Source organism: Cygnus olor, chromosome Z (assembly GCF_009769625.2).
Source record: "Cygnus olor isolate bCygOlo1 chromosome Z, bCygOlo1.pri.v2, whole genome shotgun sequence".
NCBI lineage: Eukaryota > Metazoa > Chordata > Aves > Anseriformes > Anatidae > Cygnus > Cygnus olor.
The window spans coordinates 49,673,019-49,695,680 of record NC_049198.1 but is presented as its reverse complement, the minus strand read 5'-3'; the positions used below and the strand labels follow the sequence as shown (position 1 = coordinate 49,695,680).

The window sequence follows — 22,662 nt, the reverse complement described above, 5'->3', positions numbered from 1 at the left end:
GTGTGCTCACACAGCTTGTTCAGGTCACACTTACCTTCTCAACGCTGTAAGTTCCATATATTCTTCCTTTTCAGCTGCAGCTAGAGATACTGGTTCTCCTTGGCAAGTGTTCCAGTATTCATAGAACCATATCATAGAACAGCTTGGGTTGGAACGGACCTTAAAGCTCACCTAGTTCCACCCCCCAACCCCATCCCATGGGCAGGAACACCTCCCAGTAAACCAGGTTGCCCAAAATCCCATCCAACCTGGCCTTGAACACTTCCAGGGAGGGGGAATCCACAGCTTCTCTAGGCAATCTGTGTCAGTGCCTTACCACCCTCTAAGTGAAGAATTTCCTCCTTATATCTAATCTAAATCTCCCTTCTTTTAGCTTAAAACCATTCCCCCTTGTCCTGTCATTGTCTGCCCAGGCAAAAAGTCACTCTATCTTTTTGTAAGCCCCCTTTAAGTATTGAAAAGCTGCAATAAGGTCACCCTTGAACCATCCCCCTTCTGGCTGAACATCCCCAGCTCCCTCAGCCCTTCTTCATAGGAGAGGTGCTCCAACCCTCTTATCAACTCTGTAGCCCTCCCACAGACCCTTTCCGACAGAAAAACATCCTTCTTGTGCTGGGGGTCCCACAGAACAGGTACATTTTTTGCTAGCATATAAAAATCAGACAACGGGTCATCAGAAGTTGTATGAACACCATTCCACTTCTGGAAAATGGGAACATAACTACTAGTAAGGCTTCAATCATAGCCACTACAAACCCATCAGTCAGTCTGCATACAGAGTTACAAATGACCAGCTCTTTTACAAAGACAAAGCTGAACAGTCTTTAATTCAAATGCTTTTATGAGTCAGCATTTCAGAATCGTAACTGAAGGGAGCAGACTGACACACCCACAGACATTCTTCATTTCCTCTCCATCTTCCTGAGAAGGAATGGTTATTTCTGATAGCAAACAATTTCATCAGTACAAAAGACTCCCACAAACTAAAAGCTTTTCTTTTATTTATGTATCAGCTATGTAGTAAAGTACATTCAGGAAATACTTGAATCTATCTGGCATTTTTCAAGCATCTGGCAGCTGCTCCTTTTACAGATAACAATTATCCCCTTTTTAACGGCAGAGTGTTACATCATTAAAATCAATCTCTTGAAATCCATAAATATACTGATATTTCTGCCTAGTTAAAACCTACTGGATGATTCAGGTCTTAATGTTAACTTCTGCAAAATGAAGCATTATGAAAGATTTATTTTCTGTTTAGCAGTATCACTTCTACCGATACAATTTTGGTTGCATCACCGATAAACAATATGCACCTATGAAGTCTTAAAAGAATAAAATCTGAATAACTACCATACACACTATCTGGAAAAATATCACAGATGTTTAAGGATAAAAAGAAAAAGGTTTTAATACATTTAATTATTTGATTCAGATAATTATTTACAGACTATGGCCAAGCAACGAGGAAACAAAATACAAATGCTTCAGTGTTTCTTGCACCTTTTTCCTCAGATACTTGACTTGTATTTTTAGCTTAAGTAGTTGTTAAACCCACTGCTATGCAATCTAAGCAGAAAATCCTTCTTTGGTTATACCACTAAATCATTAATACCATTAGTGGTACAACAGCTCACTGCTGTACCACTAATGATACTAATATCTTCTTGGTTACTATAGAGATAAATTTGTAATCCAGCTAATTGGAGTACAACAGTAAAAAGTCAAAAGATCCCCAAGTTGTGTTCACACATAAAGAATGAACAAAATAACTTTAGTTAAAAATGGTATTTGTTTTCACCACTAGTACTGCAACGATGGGCAAAATTGTCTCTAAAAGTCAATGTATGTTAAAAGAAGACATTACATTTTGTGATGACTAAATGAAGTAAATGGTAAGTAGGTACAAGAAGTAAAATTCAAAACTATATAATCAGAGCTTATTTTCAATATAAAGGAAGTTATGTCTGCAGACTCTTTCTGGACTGCAGTAACTTGATTGTTTGCTTGACAATGCAAGTTCTAAACTCTTTTCCTCATAAAGTAAATGCATCCAAAAAAAGTCCTTACTGGTCAGAAATAGCTTGATCATTACAATCTACTCAAGATCAGATTGCCAGTATCTTCAGATGCTTACAACTGTATTTTTATTTTCTTTTGTAAAAGTTGGTCCAACAAAAGTATGAAAGTGAAATTTGATTTGATGGTAAATGAAGTCTCTCTGCTGCGGACAAAACTGAAGCTTGCATTTTGTTTGTTGGCAGAAAAAGAATATTCAATTCACATGAGCGCATATAACAAAACCAAACATGCAATCTATTGCTTTTAAAACCTTTACAGCAACATAACATTAAAGTGAACAGTAATTAGTTATCTATCAATTTTCCCCAAAAGAAAAGTTGTAAACAGAAGAATAATTTTACCTGTCTGTATATAGCTTCTCAGATTATGGGGGGGGGGGGTGGAGGGATTTCTCAATTAATGATCAAGATGATTAACTGAAATAGGTTTTCATTTGAAGAAAACCTTTTTTAATCCAGCATTAAACAAAATTAACGGGCTTCTTGCATTAATTGAGCTAATCTGAAACAGGAAAATAACTACCCATATTTTGGCATTCATGTTTACATTTGCCCAGATCGTTTAGATTTTGCAAAGCTGCTATCCAGTGTTGCCATGAAATACAGATTGTAGAATCTAGGTAGTATAGGCTATTTCCAATACCAATATTAAGTAGAAAGGAGCACGAAGTAGGGCATTACACTACATTTCTGGAACTAACACAGTAAGAACGAAACCCTAGGAAAAAAAAAAGTTAAACTACAGTTTATAGAAGGAACTAAATACCTGCAGAAGCTGATTTTTGGTTGAATATTATTTTACATTGTGTAATTTGCTGCATCTGCTAATTTAAAGCAGACATATTTACTTACTTACTTTTCTCTTTACTTTGTTTCCTACATTTTCTTCTCCCCCACCCTTATACCATACACCAAGCATTATGAATATAAGCCCAAATATCCCAGACAATCCAGTGAACAAAGTTAGTGTAATGCACTGGTGTGAGGTGTGAGATTTAAAAAAAAAAAAAGTCTCTCAATCTTCATCAAAGTTCTGTTGTAGAAGAAAATTGGCAGCCAAGTTTTCATTCTTCTCACAAGCAAAATATGCTTGTATCACAAGTCCTTCAGGAAATCCTAATGCCTTTAACTGAAGAAAAGAAACATGTTTAGAAAGCACAGTTTGTATAATAAGCTTCTTTGTATGTCTAGTATCTTCAGATGCCACTTAAGCAATTAATGCTTTACTTGAAACAACACTGCTGTCTAGCTCAATATAACCTCTAGTGAGCAGAGTTAGAAGGTGTTGCCTCTGTCTTTACTAACCAAAACTAAGTTCTTATTTGAAAAAAGTGATTTATGTGAGTCTAAGGAAGCACCATGAATTATATCACTTTTCTTTCACTACCACAGTAAGTCGCTAAAACAGACTTGGGTCACAGTAATGTCAGGAAGTAACAGCACTTTGCATTGCTGTTGAAAAAACATTGAAACAATGCTCATTTTAAGCTACTAATTATACAAAGCTCAGCAATTTTAACAAAACTTGCCTAGAGCAAGATCTCCCAGCCTCTCATTTGTGCATCACTGGCAGACAGCACAACATACCACATTATGCCATACTTTCAGTTGTTTTAACTGGCTTTCACTTTTTTAAAAAAATGACTAAAAATTTCAGCTATGAGAAGACAGTTGAGCGTAATCTGTTCTTCAAAAGTCAGTGGACTAATGTCTGGGACACACTGACAAACAGGCATTAGAGTACTAGAGGAGAGATTGTTACAGTGGAAATGGGTTTAGCTTGCACTTAGAAAAAACTCAGCAAAACAATCTTTGTTTTAGCCAAAGGCAAGTAAATACTGTCATTTAGGGATTTTCTTAAAATCCTCACAGCACCGGCAAGACATTTTACATATAGGACAGATCAAATCTCTGCAAGAAACTACTTCCTTTTATCACTTATAAACCATACTTAGATTTTTGTGCCTACAAACAGCATCAAGGTGTCAGCTACAGCACTATGACACCTAAGTTTTAAGGTGTGTTTCTCATGGAAAAAGGAAGAGGCACACATCCCACTTTGTTGGATTTTGCAACAGGTTGTAGAGGTAATATTCTACTGCATAAAATGGTTTTAAAAGGAAATACAGCAGACTAGAGACGATCTGTCAAGAAGTAAGCGAGCAGTTTTTTTATACTAATTTTGTCTAATGTCCATTTTCTCGACATTTAGGAAGTTGACACCTATGTTAAAGGGTTTTTCTGATAATCGTTACAAAACCTTTCGCTTTGTCAGTTAAAAAAAATCTCTGATAAACAACAGAAATGTTACTACACTATGACGTAATTCTTCACAGTTTGATCTTAAAAAAAAAAAAACATCTCAGAGGCGTTGCCATCTATGTAAATCCATATTTAGTGAGTGCTACACATGGTATTTATGAATGCAGTACACCCTCAAAAGCGTATTTTTATAGACGTTATTTACCTGTGTAAAAAGCTGTAATTAACTAATTCTAATGGACAGACAAATAACTTGGTTAAGAAGTGACTTTAACTAGTCTACTTAACTATGAGAGCTTTAACTATCCCAATAGTTTGCAAAGAATGACCATGCAGACACTCCTTTGTACCTGGAAATCCATCATAGTTACCACTACCTTAAATAGTACTGTCTGAGACTTTTGCATGAGGGTCCCTTTCCTCTGGGAAATTCATTCAGTCATCAATTATTAGAGATGGCATCTGATCACTTACAAGGCTCTGCATCTTTCAAGTAAGGACTCAAGAGATTTTATACTCATTGGCTATAGAGCAAGAAGAGATGTGATTTGATAAACTAGGCTACACCAACTATGAAATATCAAAAATCATTCAAAACCACTGAACATAAAATAATAAACATAGCATAAGTTAAAGCATGTTGTAAGCATACAAAAAACAGTGAACACCATAAAAAAAAGCCAAATAACACTTAAAAGCAGAAAGACTTACCCTTTCTATAGCTTCTTTTTCCTGAGGTGTTACTTGAATGTAGTTCATATGACCATTTCCAGCTTCTGCTACTCCTCCAGTGCTGGCACCATCATCACTGCCACTTAAGCCCTGGCGGGACTCTGTAACTGGCTCATTCAACATATGAATAAAATGCTCCTGGTGTTGGCTTATTTGCTGTGATGCATAGGAGAATAAAAGAAATATATTGAAATAAAGCATGTTTAGTTCTGCCAACAAGCAAGTAAGAATACCTATTATTTTCAGTAAATTATAAAGCCAAAAGCAAGCGTAAAAATGTGTAGTAAAACATGATTAAATCCAAACAAAAGAAATTCAATTTCATGTTTAAGTTCAGTTGCAGTGACCCTCCCCTCTTGGGCTGGCAGCCCAGAAAGCCAACCGTATCCTGGCTGCACCAAAAGCAGCGTGGCCAGCAGGGCTGGGGAGGCGACTGTCCCCCTCTGCTCTGCTCTCGTGAGACCCCACCTGGAGCACTGTGTTCTGCTCTGGGGCCCCCAGCACAAGAAGGACATGGACGTATTAGAACAAGTCCAGAGGAGGGCCATGAGGATGATCAAAGTGCTGGAGCACCTCTCCTATGAAGACAGGCTGAGGGCGTTGGGGATGTTCAGCCTGGAGAAGAGAAGGCTCCGGGCAGACCTTACAGCAGCCTTCCAGTACCTAAAGGGGGCCTACAGGAAAGCTGAGGAGGGACTCATTGTCAGGGAGTGTCGTGATAGAACAAGGGGTAATGGCTTGAACCTAAAAGAGGGCAGATTTAGATTAGATATAAGGAGGAAATTCTTCACTCAGAAGGTGGCAAGGCAGTGGAGCACGTTGCCCACAGAAGCCGTGGATGCTCTATCCCCGGAGGTGTTCAAGGCCAGGCTGGATGGGGCTTTGGGCAACCTGGTCTGGTGGGAGGTGTCTCTGCCCATGGCAGGGAGGTTGGAGGTAGGTGATTTTTAAGGTCCCTTCCAACCCAAACCATTCTATGATTCGATGTTCCATACAGCAACAATTGATGAAAAGCCAACAACAGCATGATGGAACTGCTATTAACATGTTATCTAATGTAACATCAACATCTCCCTTTTTTCTAAGTCTAAATCAAAATTAGTAGCATTATTTTGTTATTTAAAGATTCACCTGTAGTAGCTGAGGGTTTTCCCGTCCAATCTGTTGTAGCAATGCCGGTAACAAAGAAGGATTTTGCTGGATGATTTGTCTCATCTGCTGGAATTGAGGCTGATTTCGCAAGAACTCAAGTGGATGTCCTGACAAACAGTGAATTAACATGCTTTTAAAAAGTTAGCAAGACTGTTATAAAATGCATACCTACGTTATAATTGTAGACAGAAACAGAACACAAAGGTGGACAATATACCCCTCACTGAAAAATAAAAGAGCTTATTTCCTCACACTAACTAACTCTATAGCTTTAACCGAGAATTCTTTCTACTAAGGTTAAACCAAGCCTTTTCTTCTCACCCAGTTTTCTCTGAAGACCCAACAGGCTTCTGTCCCTGATCTCCATCAGATTTCTCTTTATGTCTTATCTCTGAGTAACCTCATTCTGAGACACGTAGCCAGCTAATGTCTAGTCTCTACATCTACAACTGAGTACCACCTCCCGCAATCAGTCACTTCTTTCCTTCTCAAGTGAGTCTTAGCATCCCATATACCTTGTGCTATTAGGTATTGCCTTGAATTTGTAACAGTCAGAAGTGCTCTGAAACATCCCATTCCCCCACTCTCTCTTTACAGATGTTGCCATGACTACCTGTCAGTCCTACCTGCGTGTTTAATACCCTGTCCTCTAACAAGGCTTACACCTTGGACATTGTCTCTGCCACAGACCAAGACAGACTTTTCCTACTCACTGACTATACTCCTTTCATGTATTTATGTCCCCTTCAGACAGTTCTCTGCAGCAGGCCCTAAACCCTCTGTCCACATGGCGCACTGCAGCGCAAGGAGTCCCAGCTCATGGTAGGTCTCACAGGCGCTACATTTGACTGCCTTATTGTGTGTTTCCTCCGTGATATTCCAACTTCCAAGTGGTAAATGTATTAGAATAGTCACACTCAACAGTGCACAGGGAAACACAAAAGTAGGAAGCTAGAACTTCTAGTTAGAAGCTAGTGGGAGAAAGTACAACTGCCCCCACATTTGTGGTCTTACATTTAAACCTAAGATACTGAATTGAAGGAACGGTGCAAGATCACTGCACTATTAGACATTTCATGTGTTATTCCAGATATGTTCACATATAAAAAGCCATCTGTTCTAAGCAAGTACCACACTTACGAAATTTTCATGTTACAGTTCTTATCCAATTCACTTTAATCAGCCCATGGAACTTAAATTCACTGAAACACAAAGTGCTTAAATGCATATGTTTATCACATCCTCTCAGATATAATCTTTCTTACCTCCTAATGAACTAGCAGTTGCAGGTATAGTTGCTACGGCTGCTGCCACAGCTGGAGACTGAGAGGAACCAGTGCTCGCTGCTTGAGGGGGTTCAGCCACAGCCTGATTATCTCCAGGTATACCCTAAAGCCACAGTTGACATTATTACCTACAGAACGCTAAAAAATATTTGGTTTACTGCATGTATTATTTACTCTTTAGAACAAAGCGAAAATGTTAATGTTTTCACTGCAAATACAACGCAAGATGCTGTGACAGGTGCATTTACAGGTGGAAGAGGATACTGTGACAAGAATGATTTATTTTTGACAATGAAAATATGTGGTTTGTATAGCTAGCTGGTAAAGCATGTAATGCATCAGTTTAAAAGCACATTCAAGACGGTAAACAAATACTTGCTTTGAATTGTGTTCCGAAGTATTTGACATAAGTAGAAAAGTTTATTTTCATAACACCATAGCATATTATAACACTGCATTTAGTTAGAGTTACATTACAGCAACAGAATCATAGTACACAATGCTAGCTGAGATTATAGCCATATAGTTGATCCATTTTTCTGGCAAGATATTAAGGAGAGATAAGATCATAGCTCTCTGGACCTCTTTTTTCAACTGAACAGCTTGATGGTTGTCATTTACTCTATCTTATGTGTGAAAAGGACGTCAAGTTATCAAACTTTCAGCAGTAAAGAGAAATAGTTAATTTGTATTTTGTTTAGTTTGCTGTACGCAAACAGCATTACCTATTTATGAATTGCTCAAGGCAATGAACCTAACAAATCTAGAAATGACAAATTATACTATATTAGAATGCAGGTTATGCAGCCCAGACAGACCTCACCCTACCACCTTTGTCCTACAAGGAAACCCTTACAACCCTAACCATGCTCTTTGACACTGAATTCCTGCACCAAATTTGCCCTTTCCATCCTCCTCCCTGCAGCCTACAAACTACCTTTGTGCCCTTCTTCAGAGCAAACTCTTGCACCTTAGCGTGGGACAGACACGAAGAAAGATTCCTATATGACTACAGCCTTGTTGTACAGGTAAGGGGAATTGCCAGAGAGGAACCCAAAAGAGGCACACTCCAAAGAGCAGTAAACCTCCTTACACACAGAGAGAATCAACTGGTGAAGCTATGTTAAACCCAACCCCAAAGGGACAAGACTACACAAGATCTTTTACCTCAAAGCACTGAATTTCCAGGGCACAAAAAATTGAGAACAGTCTGGGAAGGCAACAGCACTGGTGTAACAGAATATATTTCACCCAATGCAAAGGAAAAAAAAGCACCCTTCCATTTGGGAACAGCTAGACATAAGGAACAGGGAGGGTGGAAAAAAAACACAGAATATTAGTGGTACTGTTTTTGACTGGGATGGAGTTAATTTCTTCACTGTAGTTGTATGAGTCTATGTTTTGGATCTGTAAATACTGTTGATAACACACTGATGTTTTTAGTTGCTGCAGAGCAGTGTTTGCACTGAGCTAAGGACTTTTCAGCTTCTCACACCACCCTGCCGGCAAGGAGGCTGGGGGTGCACAAGGATCTGCGAGGGGACACAGCCAGGACATCTGACTCTGCCTGCCCAAAAGGATATTCCATACCACATAGTGCTATGCTCAATAATAAAAGATTTGGGAGAAGACTAAGAAAGAGAAGATGTTCACAGTTACAGCATATGTCTTCCCAAATAAACTTTATACGTAATGAAGCTTTCCTGGAAACAAATAAACATCTGCCTGTCGATGGGAAGTGGTGAATGAATTCCTAGTTTCGTTTCACTTGTGCAAGCAGCTTTTGGTTCACCTATTAAACTGTCTTTATCTCATCCCACAAGTGTTCTCATTTTTACTATTCTGATTCTCTTCTCCATCCCACTGTGGGGAAGTGAGCAAGCGAACCCATGGTGCTTAGCTGCCTCCCAGGGTTAAACCACCACATCACTGTAACCAGACAAGTAAGAGGTTAGGTAAACCTACCATAGAAGTCAGTGGTAGGTAATGTAGATTGAAAATTCTGCTGTAATATGTGTTCTTCACATGATACGTTCATTGCTGTAGCTGAACAAAAGGGACAAATATGCAGATAATATAAAGGCCACATCTAAACAGGTAGAACTGCACAGTGTTCCAGGAAAAACCTTGCCTTATCTAAAGAAGCACATCAAGATATAAGCCAACTAACAAACTGAGTCCGTATTTAAGCCACTTGGTTTAATAAATGCATTTTTTCCAGTCACACACTTTATTACCTTTATCTGTCTTGATCAGCTTGCTACACTTTCATCCTTCCACAGAGGGAGGAGAAAATTACATTCATGACATGATTTGTAACTCTCTCTTTTAGCACGGCTTTACAGAGCACTGCATAAATACCTTTTCACATCAAATCAGTTACTTCTGGGAATCCAAACATAATGTATGAACTATTGTATGATGGAGTATGTAGTGATAGGACAAGGGGTAACGTTTTTAAACTAAAAGAGGGCAGATTTAGATTAGACATTAGGAAGAAATTCTTTGCTATGAAGATGGTAAGGCAGTGGAACAGATTGCCCTGAGAAATGGTGGATGCTCCATCTCTGGAAGTGGAAGTGTTGAAATCCAAGTTGGATGTGGCTTTAGGCAACCTGGTCTAGTGGGAGGTGTCCTAGCCCATGGCAGAGGGTGTGGAACCATATAACCTTTGAGGTCCTTTCCAACCCAAACCATTCTATGGCTCCATGATTCTATGAATTTGGGATCAATCTCCTGAAACTGCAGGTTCACTTCATGTATTCACAGGCTTAGGTAGTCATTGCAATCTGTATCCATACCAAACAGCAGATGTTTGTTTAAACTTTAAGGCTGCTCTGAAATAGAAGCACTATGGAAACTAGTGTAACCAAATTTACTTAGAGAATTTATCATTTTGAACATTGTCTCAACTCTTTAATACAATCTTGAAGTCTAACTATCCAAAAAAAACGAGACTATGTATGATGGTACTCAGATGAGACTAGTGAGATGTATGCACCTGGTTTATTCAGCTATACAAAACATAATAAATCATGGTATCAATTCATATAAAATTAATTTGGAATGTAAACAGTGCTTGGATTGTGAGAAGGGCATTTTTGCCTTATGGTGGATTAAATCTGTTTACAGTTTAACTAAGCACTGGAGCAGTTTTTTAGCTGACATTTTTCACCACAGGGGCACATAATAACCACATCAGGCCCAGCCCAAGGAATATACACATTCCCAAACAAAGAGGTTGCAAGCAATGGTCTGATGGTTGGATGAAAGACAGAACTCCTTCCTAATTAAGGATTAGGAAATCCTTGGGTCAAAACCAGATTTGAATCTAAACGCCTCCCAAAGACGCGTCTGAGGCATAAGAAACAGTGTTTTGGAACTGGAACCTCCAACAAACACAGCTGAGGCATACAGGATTACAGAGAATCTAGATCCTCAGCCATGAAAACTGAACAGCTTGTCATCTGAATTACTGACAGCAAGTGGAATCTTCAGTGCTGATCTAGGGAACAGCTACAGTTTAAGCACTGATACTCTCTTGACCTTTTCTTTCCAACAGTTCACAGGCACACCTTTCATACCGACTCTTTAAAGCAGGATAGTGGAATACACTTAAGAGCTCAAATTCCTAACACTACTCTGCAAAGTATCTAAAAGATAACACTGATGATCGTTTGGAGTCTGATAAAATAGGAGACCAAAGAACTGTGCAATCAGTGGACCAGTACCAACTAAAGAAAAGCCTTCTTGATGCAGGAGGATGGTAAGGAATATGTTTAGATCAGACTAAGAACAATCTAAAAGACTTTTTGCAGCAACAGTGCTTTTCTAGGAGGAAAAGAGAAGTATGTCCACTAATATGTTCTCTAAGAGCAAAACTCCTTCTCCCTACTCCTTTTTCCAACTGCTAGAAGAAGAATGAAGAGAACACATTTTCAGTAAGGGATAACATGAAACAGGAAGGGATCAGCTTGTGTTAACAGGAAGACTCATTTTAAACATAAGGACCTACTGAAAAAGAGATGAACTGCTGAGTACAAACAGACCTAATCAGTTTGGTAGACATGCCATGCATTGAAATTCATTGCAAGGATGCTCTGTTTCTGTTCAGGGCTTTCTGAACAGGAATAAGCTAGAGCAGGGAAATACCATTCTGACTGTAAAGGCACTACAGCATACACGACTGGGGCATGCACAGCAAATGCAACACTTCTAGGAGGCACTGGATTTATGCACAGACCAAATACACAATGAACGTACAGTAAAACCAACACTTGTAAAGCATGAAGAACAAATATTTGAGATATTCAGGCGAACAGCAGCTGGACTGGTATTTGCCCTTAGGGCAACACAATATTCATCACCTTCGTTTGGCCCAATACCTCATGAGAACTTGACTGTCTACAACCACGTATTCAAAACGTTTGTTGCCCGTTTAAAAACTGTGGGTTACAAAGTTTTGGCATCATTAATGTGAGTAGCAGCCATGCTGGTGATGTGTAGTTATAACTATTCAAGAAAAAATTCATTTACAAAATAGAAGCTTTACAAGAGGTCAGGATATCAGCTTTCCTATCAGTCTATCTCATATTCTGTTCAAGGTATTTGAAGGGTTCATTTCACCCTTGAAACTATGTCTGTAAAACAAGAAATTGTTTCTTGTCCAGAATGCTGCTTAAATTAAAACACCAGTTAAAAATTGAGCACACTTTAAAAAAAAAAGAAAAAAAAAGGAGAAAAAAACACCTCATGAATCTTTCTATTTGCAGAATACGTTAATATAAACATTGTGCATGATTAGTAAGAATGATAAACAGGAATTTTTAAGATGCCCTTGTGAAGTTACATATACTAATACAAAAATACAGCTATAGTACTGTCACTAATATGCTGCAACAATCACTTCTTGAGCCAGTCATTAGCAGTTACAACTATCACTGAAATTGGGCATACTTTACGGATATAACCACAACAATCAACACAGAATAAAAAGAAGTAGTGATAGATGTAGCTAAAGACAACTTCATTATTTCCTATAGCAGCACATTATGACCCTGAAAAACAATATTCAAAATAACAAGTACATCAGAGTTAAAATTCTCATTTAATGAGGACAAACTAAACAATGAAAGAGCAGAGTACACATGAAATAAATTACTCACCATTAAAAGGTACTCCACCGCTCTGTCAGGATTGTTGAAGCTGGCTCTCAATGCTGCAATTACTTGCTCTCGTTCATAGCCCATTGACATGATTTCAGTCACCATATTCTCATAGGACTGACCTGTCACTAGAAGTAACATGATTACCATTTTAAGGGAATAAGGCAAAAGAAAAGCACAAAAAAGTTTCAATGGAGAAATGTCACTTCTACCCAAATCTGAGTCACTCAATGAGGAGTAAAGAACACCTTGTATTAACCTTGCCATGGCTCTGTGGCTTTAACTCCAAATATATTCTGGTGGTTTCATTATGCATTTGATTGGAACAGTAGACTTCCAAGGTAATGAACACACTGTGAAATTCTATTAAAAAAAAGCATAACTTTTCACACTTTTGTGTTCATAGTTGAGATTATATTCCCTTTCTATGCTGTTCAATCCTTACAGCTACCATTCCATTCATTCCTGATGTAATTAAGAAAAGTCTCCTTCAGTGTAAGCTTGGAAATCAGGCTTTCTAGCCAGAAAGCTGCTTGTCAAACTCTAGCCATTGAGAGATTCCCAGACAAAGTCTTTACGCTAAGCTATGATTAGAAAGATGACAAAAACTTACAACCAAGTTATAACAGCCTATTGTCTATGTGCTGGTGACAACAAGCAAAGTAATTTAATCAACTTAACATGAACCAAATCAAGTCAGGCAGAAGACTGGAAGTTATGTCTAGGAGAATCTCTCAACCTAGTGAGGATTAAGGAGAACAAACTATCTAAGCTAATGTATATTTGACTAGATATCCATTACACCAAATTCCCCACCTTCTGGTTATAAATGGACTAAAACTGGACCATACCTGCAGACATCAAGAAAAAAAGGTACACATATTATATATGAATGATTCGAGGGGAGATGATTACTGTACTAATGGTATCATAGGTAAAATGAGTTTTTAATAAAACACATTATTTTCTTCTGTTAAAAGCAGACGGCAGGTTTTTAAAAAAATCAAAAACACCAATGAAAAATTACCATATTCTGAATTGCAGCTGAGCAACATTTTAAAGGCTACTTCCCACGCAAAGCTGAAAAAAATGAAAGGAAAAAAAAAAGAAAAAAAAAAAAAAGAAATCCGGGAACTAAAATACCAGTTCCTTCCCCAGCTAAAAATATTACTGATTTTAGTGGAACACTACTATTGACTTTGTAAACTTACTGAGTTATTTGGAGGAAAAGGGTACAATTAACAGTAACCATAAAAAACAACAGATTATAAAAATGTAGAGGAAACAAATACTACTCTACTAAGACCACTAAGTCGCAATTAGAAGAACCAAAGAATATCTCATGTTTTATACCATGAGGGAGAAGTTGTTCAACTCAACCCATGAGTAGCACAAGCACATTGCTTGTTTTCATTTAAGAATACTTCTGAATAATCAGTGGATGTATGACTGAGGGCAATATACTCAAGAACAAATAATAAAACAGCTCTAGCTTAAAGATACTTGTGCATTACCCATTAAGATAAATAAGGAATTGACATCCCTTGGCTCATCTGAGTTCTTACTGCTCAGACTTCAAAATAGTAGTATCAATCTGAGTTTAAGGAATGGTATGTACTTGTGTTTACACAAAACTACAAGTTCAGACATTTTACACCTTCACTTTTTCAAAGAAATAAGCTGTTATGCAAACTTTGCTCTAAAGATATATATTACTGCACGTATCTTCAGGGAAGGAAAAAAAAAATCAAAATCACTGTACTGGAACAATAGTTGCTTTGACTAACATTCTGCTCATGTTTTCTAGCATACTACCAGTTTATCCTTACTGTTGATAATGAACTTATGAAGGTCACACAGATTATCTTTTGATCTAATTAGTCACTTCTTAAACATTTCTGTTTCTGTAGTGCTTTTTCAATACAGGCTATGTAGAGACCAGAACAGTATAATTTTGTACAGAAAAAAAAAAAAAAAGAAGCAAAAAGCAAACAGAAGTACTGTGTATATAGACACGTGTACTCCATACACAGTCTACTTACAGAAGTGCTAAAGATCAAGAATAATTCAGGAATTGCACATCAGCCGTATCATGATATAGTCACATCTCTTTCTACACAGTGTTAACCAAGAATGTTTGTGAGGTCAGTGCTGAACTGTTTCTGCTCTTTGCTTCTGTTTTTCATATAACATGTTAAAGTTGGATTAACTTAGAAATCCAATTCATTATGCTCCCCAAAATAATTCTTGTTCAATGCCCTAAAGAAAACTCAGGCTGCTCCTGTAAAAGAGATGGTTGCACAGAACTGCAAGACATGCAGATCTTTCTGTAACACACAAAGCCACACTGATTTCCCGTCAGCCTTTATGTCTGAAAACAAAAGCAATTCAATAGAAAACAATCCCTGTTTTTAAAGTGAAGTCAATTATGTTCAGACAATGTAACTGAGAAGTGACAGTAAGAACACATGTAGGATACCACTTAGGATGCAAAAACATACTACAGGAACTTGTGCAAGCAAGTTCCTTTTAAAACAGTTTCTAAAGAAAAGGAAGCAGAGAGCTCATGCCTATTGCCTTTGAAAATGTTTTGGCATATAACCCTTCCAGTACACTCAGCCAGAAAATTACACACAATGCCCGGTATTTCCAAAATGTTAGGGACACGGGTTAACTACACTAGAAACTAAGCAAAGAACTTGCACATAAATTAGGTAAGTGAGGTGTTCTCCTTCTGCTACACTAAAAAAAAAAAAAATTGGTCAACTCTGAAGATAACTGAATGAAGACCATCGGTTTAATTTAACTTGTTGGTCATTATTGTTTATATGAATATTTATGATGACCACATCTCTGCCATTAAGGTAAAATGAATGTTTAAAGAAGCCTGCAGCACCTTTGGTACCGGTAGTAACTCTTAGAATGTAACAAAACTCAAGTGTTTATTTCCTACAGTAACTATCACCTATTTCAGCTCATACAGTTCTTCAGTCTTGAACAGCCATAACACAAGACTCTAAGCTGCAGTTAGACAGACTAAACCTGGTGGCTACCACCAGTACAGGTTAAACAATACTTGCTCCTAAATCAACTCTTTTTTACAACATCTGCCTACACAGCATCCACACTGCTACACAAAAATGTAAGTGAAACTTTCTTTGATTAGTTTAACTCTTTGTACTCGGATGCCGCTTAATGTTTACAGTGAAAGACAAAATGAAAAGAAAAATCCACCCTCCTCTTTATTTGTGTCTTAACTTGATACACTCTAAAAAAGATCTCTAAAAATTTAAGTAAGTAGTAAGGAGCGTGTGGGTTTGTCTAGAAATTTCCTATCTACCAAAGTAAGCATAAGTAAGCTGCAGAAATTTCTTTTGTTTTTATGCTGTTTATTCCACTAAGAAACAAAGACATTTAAACTGTCAAAGAAAAGTGAACTAAATATAAGTATACAGAGACATTCACTCCTCAGCCCACAGAGAAGCAGATAAATTCGTCTAGTGTAAATGTATCAAAGTATAGACTTTGAAAATACTGTCAAAGCTAAAACAAGCAAATTATAAAGGCAGCCATTTTATCAGACCTGCTCAATGGAAAGCAAAGGTAAAAAGAAAAGCATATACATATTTACGTCCACTGTTTTACCCATGCCACTTCAAACTGAATAGTTAGAAGAGAAATTAAGGAAAAAAAAGGAATGGTAAGGATCTTCCTCTTACACAATAAAAATATATGAAGTGAAATACTCTTCAGTAAAGAATTCTTGATGCTGGTTCTAAGATATCAACTTCAATTCTTAAAGAAGCGTACTTCGATTATAACTTTAACAATGACAGATACAGAAGAGAATGTCAATATCTGCTAATCCGTCATTTGTTTCTGCTGCACCAAAATAATGTCTACATTAAAAAAACACTCCACTTACCAAGTGCACTTATAGCATCCTCAAAAAGATTTGATCGAGATGTATCACCTGTTGTACTGTAAGATGAAGACAAGTGCAATGGTAATTACAAAACTTTGGAAAACTTCCTATTTTTCAAAAATAGCAGCAGCAGCTGTAACTCTAAGTGGCCCCTTTTGTTTTTTCTTTAAAAAAACAACCAAAGAAAAAAAAACAGGCTTTCCAAAGATCTCTCTTTTGGACTTATAGTGAGACAAGATTTTGCAAACTTACAATACTACCATTTTTAATACTTAAAGACCAACCTCCCCCCTCTATTCCCCAATATTTTGGCTCTTACCCATCTGTTCAGGGATTAGCCATCTGTTTGCTTGAATACTTCAAAGGCTGGGAGAACACTGTGGATTTTTCAAAAGTACACAGCAGTCTCGTTAACTGCTTCCCCTTAGTCACTGGTGTAATTCAGTCTGCCCTCAATGAGTACCCAAGGAGGTCAGCGGGAAGCATTAATTAAAATCTCAGTATCCCACTTTTCCAATAAAATAAACTGCTAATATTTGCAATCATTCTTTTTCAGGTTATCAAAGTTGTTATGTTACAGGATAAAAGACTCACCAAGGAGCACAGAGGCACAACAGAAGGCTGAGGAACCCCAATAGCCCAGTCAGAGCCAAGGGAGCCCCTGTCCTGGCTCCTGACAGGGCTACAAGTTGAAGCTGATCAGCCCCATGGACTGAGGGTGACACCCTCAACGGGTCAACAGGAGAGGAGAGGCTCTCCAGGTCTCCTTACAGGGTGATGGGACACACAGATTGCCAGGAAAAGGGTTTGGAGATTGTGCAAGACTTATTATGGATTATCCAGGAGAAGAGCAAAAGGCAGGGGAAGGGAAGTATCAAGGCACTCTGTGGATGAGAAGTATGTGGGGGAAAAAAGAGGGAAGAAAGGATTAAAAATGGTCAGTCACATGTAAACAGCACTTGACTGGCCATGCCCTGCACCTGATCACCAGTCTGTTCTACCTTCTAATTAAACTCTATTTTTAACATTTTGTCATGATTAGGAGTGTCTGTCCTTTGTGCATGTGTGTGTATGGAGGTCTAAATGCCAGTCACTGAAGAAGGAGCCACAGGGGCCCACATGCCTGGGATGTTGGCGACTGAAGAGACTGAAGTGCATGCGTACTGTGTGGATGCCTACGCACATCTGTGTGCATTCACCAGTGAATGTCAAGCCCGATCAGCTCGTGGGCCGGCTAAGAGGCTTGAGAGCTAGGTATGGAAGGGCTGCGAGTCAGAGTCAGCTGCTGAAGGGCCTGTAATGTCCGGGGGTCAGCTACAGGTACAGTCACAGGCCTCAACCAGGCAGTGGAGAGATCTATTTGTTCATGTCTTTATGCATGAGGCAACTGGGCAACCAGGGGATCTAGGGACCAGCTACATGGTATAACACATGTCTACAGACAGTTCCTGCATGGACACACCATGCACACGTGTGCATGTGTACATGTGTACAAAGAGAGCATGAATATCAGCAGCTGGAGTTGGGTTGCAGACCTCAGGTGGTTGCATGCACAAATGCTAACTGGGGAGGCTGGGAGATCTAAGGTCCAGCTACTGGAATAGACTGAGGCCAGTTACTGGATGGATTCGTATTTTACATATGTATGCATGCGTGTATTTTCCACTAGTGAGCTTCACCCTTCAGCAGCCAGATGGGAACAGCATACCTCTACTGGGACTATGAGCTTGATCTCAATACTTCATGGACATGGGGACATGGAGCTGCAGCAGCCTCACATCTATCATGCTGCCAGAGCTGGCAACTCCTAACAACAGCTAGTGAAAGATCATCAGATTAACCTGAATCAGTCTGCAGAAGATGCCATTAAAAATCTGACAAGGCACATAGATGCATTTTTTCGGTGAGAAAAAAATCATTCTAGCAAGAATGCTTAACGAGTATCTATCACCAGTAAGACTTACGACAACTAAAAAAGATCAAAGGCAAAAGAAGACACCAGCTTGCCCAGCCAAGGGTCAAAAAAAAACTTCACCAGTGTAGGTAATTTAACTTCTAAAGCAAATCAAAAACAAAAAGTAGTCAGAAAAATCCAGGGAGGTGATAACTACAGTGTATTAGTCAGATTACTCTGTTGCTTTCTTTTATGTCTTTACACTGAGACTGCCTTACCGCATGCAGGTTTTACAACACTGCAGTCTCTACATGAAAAATCTGGAAAGGTGTTCCAGTTCTAAAGATTTAATTTAATCTTTGAACCCACTGAACAAACTGAGCAGCAAAAATCCCACTTGTTAACATTAAATCTTTTAAGTTATTCTATTGACAACTGAAGTTTCATTTGTATCCCACATTAAAAAGATGTCCATTTCTCAGAATTACAAAATTAAACCAACAGTTAATATATTTAGTGCAAGAAATCTGTGCTGAGATTTTCAAGATACTTGCCAATTGCAAATTTTGTTTCCTCATCACCAAATCAAATAAATATTTGATGGTATTTAAATACCACCATTTCAAAAATTAATGTCTTGTGCAATAGCACTCACATAAATAATATACAAATAATTGCAAGCCAGTGTATGAAAAATGAAGACCTGATGTTATGCAGTAATTCGAGGGCCATTAGGTTATAGTTAACAACATTTTTATCCCATGCAATGCTTAAGCAATTTTAGGTGAGCAAAGCCAGAAGTATAGGACAGGAACATAACCTCTAACTCACACTTGATTTTCTTGAATGTTGAGAATTGAGGTTAAAAGCTATTCCAACTCCCACAACTATCTGCAGATGGGCCAAGTATTGTTCAGAATGAATGAGTTTGTGGATTTAATATATTACATGATCAAGAGCAATACTATAGCCTACATTTTAGAAGAAAAAGCTCTTTCCAAAAATTAAGAGTCCTACAGCAACACAGAACTTAGTAGCATGGTTCAAAGCTAACCAGTATGATTGAAAACACAGCCAGAGGTCTATGAACAAGACAGGACACACCCCTTTTAAGAGCTTTGCTAACAGTAGCTCCCCACACTGGGGAGTATCAATCTGAAAGAAAATCTGGGCCACAGTAACTCTGAAATGCCTAAAGGGAGCATAAGCCCTGTGTCATTAAACTCCCCACTCCATAGATTTAGTCAAAAGTCCACATTCCCACACAAAAAGGTACAAGGGGAAAGGGGTACACACTACAGTCAGTAATATTGTACTTTTTAGCCAGAGACTGGAGTTAAAAAGAAAAAAATATGCAGAACAGAAAAAATGACTGGACTAACACTGCAATGGAAAATTCAACTTTAAGCCAAAACTAGAAGCAACAGAAATGGACACAGAAGCCAAACTGAAAGCTCATTCATACCTGTCGTTTGATGATGGGCTGACAGCAGCTGGTGCCTCAGGTGGTTTTTCTGCTGGCTTCTCATCTTTAGGAGTACTCACAGGTGCAGATTCACAAGCAACTGCAGCTGGTGCTGGAGTGGTAGGGACAGGAGCTGGCACAGGAGCAGCTACAGGGGTTGGTGCAGGGACTGGTGTGGGAGCTGCACTTGTCAAGCTGACAGTGGCAGTAGAATTTGACTGCTGAGTTGCTGTTGCTGCTGCTTTGGGCTATTGGAGGACAACAGAATTCAGACACAGCACAAAACTCCTAAACCAATGCTTTCTATAGTCAATACATTGATTAAGTTCTGTTAAGACCATTTGTGCTTGACATTGCTGCCTCAACAACAAGTATAACATTAAAATATTCCAACATATCAACTATAGTGCCCCTTAATTGTGTTTAAAAAGGCAACTGGTAGTGTCATCCAAGTGCTTATTCAGATACCTAAGTATTCACACTGTTTGCATATGATGTGAAATTCAAAGATAAGGTCTAAATATTTATAGACTGCAATACTCCAAATATGAAAACAATATTGTGTTTTATAAAAGTGCATTTTCAGATGAAACTAAAACAGTTGTCAAGAGACTCTGACAAGTGTAACAAGCGTAAGGTTTTCTCACACCACTCACATTTGGAAAGAAGTGATAAAGGCAGAAATCACTTTTCATTATAAATACTATTTTCTGGAACATGAGATGGTAAGAATTAAGGCTAACAGATTTAAACTTAACTTGAAACAAGTTTTACTTATGCTGTCTTTACATTTAAAGCATTACATAAATAACATTTCACATGCTTGAGTTCAGTAGTGACCACCAAAAATCCAGCAGAATCAAGGGTTACTAGATCTACAGCAACAAATTTAGATTTGCAAAAGCTCACATATAACTGTGATTTAATCTTCATGCCTCACTACTGGAAATATGTAATAAGCATATTAGATATAAATGATTGCAGCCCCTGGCTAAGTTATGGAATTAAGCTTTTGAAAACTGTATCACTGTAGTCCCTTACCTACAAATACCCTTATGGACTGACACGGCTGAGCCATGCTCCTGCCTGACCAAGAGGAACCGTTGAACTTTAGCGTAACACAACTATTTATTCAAGACAAATCACTTGCAGATGTTTTCTTAAACTAGGAAAAATGTATTTCCTCCTTATGTCTGAAAGGAGAGTTTGAGAATGAATAGCTTCCAACACGGCAGACATGGTAAACATGATTTTAACAAGTATGCATAGAAAAAAAGAAAAAAAGCTCAAATGTAAATAGTTCTGAGCATCCAAAAAGGTTTGCAGTTGTGCTTATGCAAGAGATATCTCTTGCACAGAACAGACTCAAAAGTAGGAAAAATGAACTTAAAGACTTAACAAAAGGACCATAATACTGAAGAACTGTCCAAGTCCAAAATACAGGTCCTTTGATATGACAAGGTATTGGATTTAGCAATTTTTCATCGGATCTTTGTTTCTTATGCTATAAATAAAATGAAAGATGAACTCTGAAATCTTATCAATACCTCTTTGCTTCCACTGATAAATGCCTCTTCTCCAAGCAAACCACAGACTAGAACATTTGTTTGCTCAGGAACAGTGCAACAATAATTGCATTCAAATTGAGAAGATAATGAGCCAGCACTGGACAGGAGTGAAGTGTGTTCACTTCAGAGGAACATGGGTTTTCTTTGTCAGGAAGAAGACCTCCAACTCCAAAATTAACTTCGTACCTCAAGACTTAGATGAAGCCAGTTTTATTCAAATTCCAAATGTCTGGAATGCCTAGAAAATCAGTGGCTTGAGTAGAAATGCTTCAAATATGTGTCAGAATCATTCACTTCAACTTGCCATTGAGGTCCTTCAAAACTCCAAGATTTTTTGACATATGTTTTCTGTTAAGCCACTAGGTTTAAGCTGCTGAAAAGCAACAGGGCAAGACTGAAGGAAATTCTGTACATTCAATTTAGTAACAATCTAGCTTCCAGTCTTCCTTTTAAGCAAATCCCTGGAGGGATATCCCAGAGACAAGAAAGAAGGAATAGCAAAATCAAAGTCCGTCAGTGGAAAATATTTTCTCCAGTATAAACATTCAGAACAGAGCAGCAACAACAATCAACTTGGTTGCACAAGGTCTGAGAAGTACTATTTCAAATCTATTCACACAGTCATTTTACTGCTGACCAAAATTCTCAGATAACCACTATCCATTGGTTTCAAGGCATGTATAATCAATCACTCATCATAATGAAAAAAAAAAGTGAATGCAATTCTGTTTTCAAAAATAAAGATTACTCACTTTTGTCACCATAACCACCACAAAGTTCTTCTCATCTATTTTGTATTCTTTAAGAGCAGTATCATCATTAAGAATTTTACCTGGCAAATAAATCAGATGCAAGTTAGTAACAGGTCATTCAACAGATTGTTATATGAGCTTGGTTTTCCCTTATAAAAACACACTTCCAGAAACACAGAAAAACAAGTCTTATGCAGGCTTACGAACACTAATAACTGTACAAAGTCTTCTAGCCATTAAGTTTTGGTAGTATAGCTCCTACTAATTTTCCTCCTGTGATGTCCCCAGTACTAGTTAGCTGGGAGACAGTCTTTCTATTTTGGTGGAAAGCCTGACACTTGCTCAAAGTGTTGAATATGCTTCAAGTCATTTAAAACAGA

At 38.1% G+C, this 22,662-nt stretch overlaps 1 protein-coding gene across 1 annotated transcript in view; it reads right to left on the bottom strand.

Annotated features, from left to right (window-relative positions):
* Window positions 1-977: 977 nt before the first annotated feature.
* The window catches only part of RAD23B (RAD23 homolog B, nucleotide excision repair protein), a 41,726-nt gene continuing 20,041 nt past the window's right edge, over window positions 978-22,662 (bottom strand). Inside the window, exons 3-10 of the mRNA XM_040540746.1 lie at window positions 22,283-22,362; window positions 19,963-20,210; window positions 16,604-16,659; window positions 12,679-12,806; window positions 7,493-7,616; window positions 6,207-6,334; window positions 5,055-5,231; window positions 978-3,210 (exon numbers count right to left, since the gene is read on the bottom strand). Coding sequence (XP_040396680.1) covers window positions 3,097-3,210; window positions 5,055-5,231; window positions 6,207-6,334; window positions 7,493-7,616; window positions 12,679-12,806; window positions 16,604-16,659; window positions 19,963-20,210; window positions 22,283-22,362 — 1,055 coding nt within the window. The 3' untranslated portion in view covers window positions 978-3,096. The remainder of the gene's footprint in view (window positions 3,211-5,054; window positions 5,232-6,206; window positions 6,335-7,492; window positions 7,617-12,678; window positions 12,807-16,603; window positions 16,660-19,962; window positions 20,211-22,282; window positions 22,363-22,662) is intronic.